The following is an 8,119-nucleotide window of genomic DNA, read 5'->3' on the forward strand; positions in this document are numbered from 1 at the left end:
GGAATTAAATGCCACAGCAAAGCCAAGCAGATGCCAACGCTGCCCTTTCGAACAGGCCTAGGTAATCAAAAAAGAATGAATTATTTTAAACAAAGAAGTGACGCATGCATTACAGTTGACCCTTGAATAACAAGAATTTCACCTTAAAAAGCCCCGTAGTTTGTCTTAAAAAAGAAAATCCTATCCTTCAGATAGCCAGTAGTAAAGAAACAGTAAATCGCCGAATTCAGATATCCCTGCCTTATCATTGGAGCGGCGAACGTCGCAGTCTGGGGATGGCAGCGGGACGGGAGAGCCCTCCGGCGTGACGAGCGAGGCTTCGGTGAGCAGGGAAGGCAGGGTAGGCAGATTTGGCAGATTTTAGGACGGTGACAGCAGGCGACAGCTTCCTGCGGGAAAGGCGAGACGTAAATGCTCTGGAGCTGCTGGCTCCTTCTCAGCAATGGTGATCCTCACCCATGCATGAAGCTACTTCACTGCCCCTCTGCTCCATTTCACGTAGCTCCTGGTTGTCCCCTCTGACCTGGCTCAGCCCACCCTGCCCCTGCTCTGCACAGCGAAGGGGACACAACATCAGCCTCCCATGCATGCTACTGACATTGCAGAAAGCTTGGCCATGGCTCCGTTACCTCAGGATGAACCAAGGGGGAGGTGTTTCCCAAAAACTCAGCGATACATTTGCTACTTTACAGCCATGCCAGTGTTCTCCATTCGGTTCGCTAGGAAAAAAAAGGGTACTGGATACATTTCACCATGGTATAATGAGTGAAATAAAATTCTTCTTAATTTCCTCAGTGCCTTGTTGGAGGGGAGTATGTTTTGGGTCTGGATTTGGCTCTGTGTTGCAGGCTATGGAGTGGTGAGGGCTGGAGGAGAAGAAACAAGGAAGAGAGCAGGTCCTCACAGTGCAATACCATGTGTGGAGGGAGCGCTGCCTCGGCGCGGCCTGTCAGCGAGCCAGGGCCATGATCAGGCTGGCGCACATCTCGAAGAAGTCCATGGTGTGGCTCCCCAGGCGTGGGGGCACCGACGGGATGCTGCCGACGAAGGAGCCGCTCAGAGAGCCCATCAGCGACTGGCACTCGGCAGCCGCAGCCAATGCTCAGCCGCGGCCGGTGCAAGCCAGCAGCGGAGCACGAGCGTTGCGGGGTGGATGAGCCGGATCTCTGCTCCATCACGTCGTCTTGAAGAGAAATGGTTTTTTAAAAAGAGAAAAGAAAAAATAGCACTAGTTTGGAATCTGCAACGTTTGGTAAGAATCTAGCAGCAGTATGGAGACAAATGGATCAAAACCATTGAGACCGCATCTGGAATATTGCGTCCAGTTCTGTGCCCTCAGTTCAAGAAGGACAGGGAACTGCTGGAGAGAGTCCAGCGTAGGGCTACAAAGATGATCAAGGGAGTGGAGCATCTCCCTTCTGAGGAGCGGCTGAGGGAGCTGGGGCTCTTTAGTTTGCAGAAGAGGAGACTGAGGGGAGACCTCATTCATGTTTATAAATATTTAAAGGGTGAGTGTCACGAGGATGGAGCCAGGCTCTTCTCGGTGACAAACAATGATAGGACAAGGGGTAACGGACACAAACTGGAACACAGGAGGATCCACTAAAATTTGAGAAGAAACTTCTTCTCAGTGAGGGTGACAGAGCCCTGGCCCAGGCTGCCCAGAGAGGTTGTGGAGTCTCCTTCTCTGCAGACATTCAAAACCTGCCTGGACGCCTTCCTGTGTAACCTCATCTGGGTGTTCCTGCTCTGGCAGGGGGATTGGACTGGGTGAGCTTTGGAGGTCCCTTCCAATCCCTAACAGTCTGGGATTCTGTGATTCTGTGAAAACGACTTTTGATGACTTAAAAGAGCAGCATAAGCATTTGAAATGCAAAGAATTATTTTTAACTTTTCCTTTAACCTTCCAAACTTGCCGTTTTAAGTGTTCTACACCTCGTGTTGCACCATTTCCCGCTTACCATCAATGCTTTTGAAGTCCAGGAGATAGCTGCGGTTGTCAACCTGGTAGAGCTGCAGGCTCATCTTCACGTAGTTGCCCGTCACTGGGTTCTTGCGGCGCACTCTCAGGTGGTAGGCGTTCACCACCTGCAACAGGAAACTTGTGAGATTCATGGCAGCACAAAGAACATTTCTTTCCTTATTTTTTTCTAAGTACTACCAAGACATCTTCTGAGAAAAATAGTTTCTAGACAGAACAATGCCTATAATATTATGCAAACGGCTTCATATCCTATTTCCTTCTATCTTTAAAAATGCTTCCTGGGGCTCTGATTCACCAGCTGCTGGCAGATGAAGCTGCTGTGACCCCCTACCAGGCACCAAACTGATGTGTGCTCCTTCCTCTCCAGCAGCAATGGCCACAGGAGCCAAAATGTCCACTCATGGACCCACATATGAGGCTGGATAGCTGGGGAGCGTAACCTCTCCCATCGGCGCAGCTAAATTCAGTGTTTGTGAATCAGCCTTGAGCTGTGTATCATCTCTCGCCACTTCCCACCCCACAATCTGCTGCATCTCATTTGCAATGACATCTTTTCCCTGTGCTATATTTACGAAGCAATCGCATGGATGGGAAAGCTGCTGTGATGAAGAGTCACATCTGAAGTTATTCTTAGGGTGGGAAAGACTATTGACTAAAGACTATTGTGAAACCTCCTCGTACAAAATAAGCTCCACTGCCTACACAAAGACTTGGTTTGTGAAGCTGTACCAGAAATACATCAGGTTTTTTCTCTCTCTGTAAAAAAACATGCTAACAAAATGTCTGGCTGGTGTAGGCATATGGATCTGGAGAGAGTCCGTCTCCTGGCTGGTGTAGTGAAGTCAGGTTTCTGGGAGGTATTTGGCTTTAAATACGTAGTATTAACAAAAATAAGGAGACAGGAGGCTCTGAAGAAGCAGTACAGTGATGCTCACACTGCACAACCTTTAGGACCTGGAGCATGGAGGGTATCTCCTGTGGTGAGGAAGATCTAGGCCAAAATTCTCCTTAGCTTGCTCCCAGTGCTCACACAAGGCTGCTGTGAAAATCCTCAAGTCAGGAGAGCTCACACTGGTGACTGCACTGAGATGCAGGAAATCAGGCTCGGCAGCAAACATTAAGGGCTAACTTAGGGATTTATAAATCTGACTTTGAAAAAGATTCTGACTAAATGCTGCATAGCTCTGAAGAGTACTGTCAGCTAAAATGTCATCTGGGGAAGCAGTAAGCGTCTGCTAGAAACATCTGGTCCACGGGCACCACTCCATTTTCATCAAGGAAAACACCACCGCACCAATGATACAAACTCCCGTCCCCAGCACCTCCCTGTCCTTCACGTGTGCTTCTTTCAAGAAGATGCATATCATGCCATTTCAGCACACAGAGCTGCTAGGACCCAAGCAGCAATAACGAGAATTACTTTGCTCAGGAGCACTCGAGATGACCTTGCAAGGAATTAGCCACTAAAATTAGAAATGTGACCGGCTCATCTTAGCCCCACAGTTAAAGGAGGCAGAATCATCATTCCAGCCAGAGGCTTAGAGCATTCAGAAAGAGAACTCTTATTTCACACCACAAATCAATGCCACAGATATTGAACCCCAGCTAGCATCCTAATTCAGCGTGCTCGAATAAACGAGAAATAGTGGGGATGATCGCAAGGTGTGGTTATCTGTTTGGAAACAGGCGACGCTGTAACCATACCTACCAACCACCCTGAAGCGATTCAGCTCATGAGAAAATGACCCTTGAAAGGCACCACGAAGCAGCAGCACTCCCTACCTTCCACTCAAAGTCCAGCTGTTTCATAGCACGGTACACCTCAGCCATAATGTCATAGGGTTTGCTCTGGCTGCGGATTCCCAGGTGCCACTTGGCCTTTTTGACAGTCAAGGGTTTTGGCTTCGTGGTATTGAGGGCATCCAAAGGACATCGCGCTTTGGGGCTGTCCGCTATCAACGGTGGCATCCGCTCGGGGTGCGGCTTCACGCCGGGAGGGATGTGCATGGCGCTGTCGTCCATGAAGGAGCCGGTGGGGGGGCTGGAGGCGAGGTAAAACTCACTGGCTTGGTTCATGATCCTCCGGTTGTCAATGACGAGGTGGTAGGCCACCGCCAGCTGGTCCTGAGGGTCCCCACTGTACAGGCTGTTCATCACCTCTGACTCCGTGCACTCAAACTTTTCACAAACTTCCCGGACTGCATCGTCATCGATGACAGTGGCATCGTAGGAAGGGTCCTCTGGGAACAGGTAACTGGGCAGCTCCTCCTTAAACCACTCGTGTTCCCTGGGGAAAGGCAGAGAGGAGCCACCATGAGCTCTGTGCAAGCCACCAGACCCTAGATTTCTCCCCAAAAGGCAGCTTTCCCTTGGTGTTTAAAGCACTTGGTGTTTAAAGACCTCAGCACTTAAAAGATGCTCATGCTTCTTGATTACTATGGGTCTGATAGATATACAGAGCACCAAAGCTATCCAGGTCCCCAATTCCTAATGATTTACAATGAAGTCAACGGTAATTAAGTGGCTAAATGCCACAGAGAGCCTTGTCTATAGGTTCTATGTATCAGTTGTCATCTTGCCACGTGTGCTGCTGCTCTAACAGGTAATTAAATCCTCCAGTCTTAAGGACTTAAGAAATAAAAAAGGCATTTTACCTGGTTTTATTGAAGGGTAAAATTAAGGCCATCCATTGCAAGTGCAACTGCTTAGCACGCCAAGTAGATGTAAGGATTACTACAAATTTCAGAAAATGCCTATCGGGCTCAAGTTTTACAAAATGTTTCTAAAATTACTCAGATTGTGAGCATTTTTAAGTCCTACGACCAGACATAAACTTTTAATGATTTCTCAAGGCACAAATACCAGTTAAAGACCTCAAGCTTTACCTTGAATTTCCACAGTGATACATACAGATATGTATGCCATACAGTTCATGGGTGCTGCAGTCATTGACTAGACAAGAAAACTACCCTGCATTTAAAGATGAAACCATTTGTTCACATTTTACACTATATCCAATATTTAACAATTAAGTTAGTAATTCCTGTGTTTCTCCTCCTTTTTTATTGGATAGACACTAAGTACAAGGATTACCTTCGTATTCTGAACTGGCACCTAGAGAGAGGTAGCCCTGAAAGTAATGAAAAATGGCTGGTGGATATTAAGTTCTTAGAATTACTGCATGATATAGCTGGTTTTGCTAAGCACTACTGAGAGATATTTGAGGCTATTTTATAATGCAATAAAATAGCATTATATATATATATACACACATATATGTGTGTATATATATATACACACACATAAAATATATATAAAATCATCCTGTTCATCATTGCCCACTGCCAGCCAGCAGCACCCCCCTCTCCATCAGCACCAAAGGGTGCAGCAGTGCTCCTTACAGAATCACAGAATCATTAAGGTTGGAAAAGACCTCCAAGATCACCAAGTCCTACCACCACCATGCCCACTAAACCATGTCCTGAAGTGCCATGCCTACACATTTTTTAACACCTCCAGGGATGGCGACTACACCACTTGCCTGAGCAGCCTGTTCCAATGCTTGACCACTCTCTCAGCACAGAAATTTTTCCCAATATCTAATCTAAAGCTCCCCTGGCGCAACTTGAGGCCATTTCCTCTCACCCTATCACTTGTTACTTGAGAGAAGAGACCGACTCCCACCTTGATACCACCTCCTTTCAGGCAGTTGTAAGGCGATAAGGTCTCCCCCAGGACAGCCACCATCCTTTGCCACTGGTACACTGGACCCCCCCAAATGCAGCCAGCCCACCCCATCCCACCTGGGCTGACCTGATGTCCTTGATGGTTGCTCGCTTGAGGGGGTCAACCTGCAGCATGTGCATGAGGAGAGTGGCAACAGAGCGGTTGAGGTATTCAGGGATGTAAAACACACCTCCCCGGATCTTCTTGAAGAGGGTGGGGACGTGCTCATCATCGAAAGGCAGGGTGCCGCAGAGAAGGGCGTAGAGGATGACACCACAGCTCCAGATGTCCACCTCGGGGCCAGCGTACAGCCTGTGTGAAGGCAAGGGCAGCAGAAAGGTCTCACCCTCCGTTCTCCTCTCCTTTGTCAGGGTGCAGGTCCCACTGGGTGAGCTGGGGACCCACTGCCAGCTCCACAGGGGCCAGAGCCACAGGGCTGCTCATGTGGATGTCCTCAACCATACCTGCCCAAGGCAAAAGGTACCCAGGGGCGATGGGAAATGACATGGCAGAGCTGGTGTGGGCTGTCCCTGCATCTCCAGACAGCTGTGCCATAAGGACCAGGTACGTTCCTGCCTCCCTCAGAGCCACCGAAAACCCAAACCTCACATTTCCAAGAGCTCTGCCAGGCTGCTTGCTCCTTAGCTCCAACAGCTCAGCCAGCAATTCCTGTTCATCCAGTGAGGCACATTAAATGGCAGCAGATAATGTAACTGAGTGTTTATTTTTCGTTGAAGTTTGTGTGCTGGCACGTAGGAGCTCCTGCTTCCAACGAGCTGCTAATGTGCTCAGGTCAGGACACTCCAAATATATTCTTTGGGGTTTGCTGCTGCTCGCTTGCTTGATTTGCTTATCCCTTTTTGCTACAGTGCTTTCTTAGAGATTCTGGGAGGTGGTGCCTACTCTCAGGCTGTAACATCATACCAAAATAGGATGGTTGAAATGGAAATGGAGAAATCTCTGCATGAAACCTTATCATCCTGCACTTGCTCCTCCTGGAAACTAAAACGTACAAAAAATGCCGGTCATGCATGCAATCCTTCTCTGAACAACACCAAAACACCACCTCTGCTTGTCATTTCCCTGCTGAGGCCAGAGACAGCAGCCAAGTAAGGGCATTTTGGGAATGGGCACAATTAGCTAGATGCTCCCTTGGTCCTGCCTCTGTGCCCAACTCCAGCAGATAAGAAGGCTGATGCTTTTGCTGATAACCGCATTAATTCAACAGTCGATTGGACTTTGAGGCCCAAATGAGATGCACTTTTATGACTCTGAAACCAGAGCCGTCACGCTCAATGGCTTTTGTCCTCCATCCAGTGAAGGCAGCAGGAGTTGGGAACCAGCCCTGCCCTGCACACCCCCTGGCAAGGCATTTGCCCTGCTGCAGGAACACCAGATCATGCCTTTTCCCCCCTTGGCCGCTCTGAGAAAAAGGCAGCTTGGCATATTCATCATGGGGGTAAAACTCAAGGAACACTGATGCTGTAAGCTGCACTGATGTGGGAGGGCTGCAGCTGTAGTAGGCAGTGAAAAAGTGTAATAAGTAGTCTCAGTTTTGTTTTTCTTTCTTATTTTTCTTGTTAATAAGCTGTACTGCCCCAATCCTTGGAACAACCAGGTTCTGCATACCAGGACTGCAGGGACTTGTTAATCTGCCATGTGCCTCGACGCCTATACGAACTGAAAATAACGTGCTTCTGGCCTTTACTGAAAGGGGCATGGAAATAATACTAATTTAATTTTTTTTAAATCACAGCAGAGTTTCTGGCTTTGTCCCCCTCTTCACAAGGAGGATTTACTTGCTTTCGCACGTAGACTTGTAGTCACAACAGAGTTTTTGGATGCTGGTCTAATTCCTAGGATACTCTGCCAACACTTGCACTGGTGTAAACAGGGATAAAATAATCATAATCAGAGTGAACACACTGTGAACAAAATGTTGTATTTAAAAGCTACAGTTATAGGCAAAAATACACTGGATTAGGGAAACTGATGTTCATGCAAAGGGAGATTCAAAAATATAGGGCTGATAATTCAGAGATGAGCAGTTACAGGCCATACAGAGGACTGAAAATTTGAAAATCTGTATCCTTGCTGTGCTATTATGGAGAAAGTTAAGGAAATAAGTACATCCTACGTAACCTAGGTTCCCAACAGTAAAATATAGGAGGTAACACTTCTGTATCAACACAGCAAAGCCCAGTTCAACCTTGTGGAGCGCGTTCAATGTGCCACGTGTGGTATGCACGCTGCACACCGAGAGGTGCAACCCCACTGGAGAGTTTCCATTTGCCAACTCAATTCATCGACTCAAATCAAAGCTATGCTGGTTGAACCTACTGTCATGAACAAAACCCCTATCTTAGAGAACCAGGAGACAAGTATTTTCAACACAAGAGTTCAACAGTG

At 47.7% G+C, this 8,119-nt stretch overlaps 1 protein-coding gene across 1 annotated transcript in view; it reads right to left on the minus strand.

The window, feature by feature from the left end:
- Positions 1 to 890: 890 nt before the first annotated feature.
- PRKAA2 (protein kinase, AMP-activated, alpha 2 catalytic subunit) overlaps positions 891 to 8,119 on the minus strand; it is a gene marked incomplete at its 5' end in the record, with an annotated part of 12,423 nt that continues 5,194 nt past the window's right edge. The window contains 5 exon segments of the mRNA XM_010182332.1: positions 891 to 1,094; positions 1,096 to 1,183; positions 1,962 to 2,088; positions 3,767 to 4,271; positions 5,798 to 6,022. Of these exon segments, the coding sequence (XP_010180634.1) occupies positions 950 to 1,094; positions 1,096 to 1,183; positions 1,962 to 2,088; positions 3,767 to 4,271; positions 5,798 to 6,022 (1,090 nt within the window).

The sequence above is a fragment of the Mesitornis unicolor genome, unplaced genomic scaffold (genome assembly GCF_000695765.1).
Source record: "Mesitornis unicolor isolate BGI_N332 unplaced genomic scaffold, ASM69576v1 scaffold9134, whole genome shotgun sequence".
Taxonomy (NCBI): Eukaryota; Metazoa; Chordata; class Aves; order Mesitornithiformes; family Mesitornithidae; genus Mesitornis; species Mesitornis unicolor.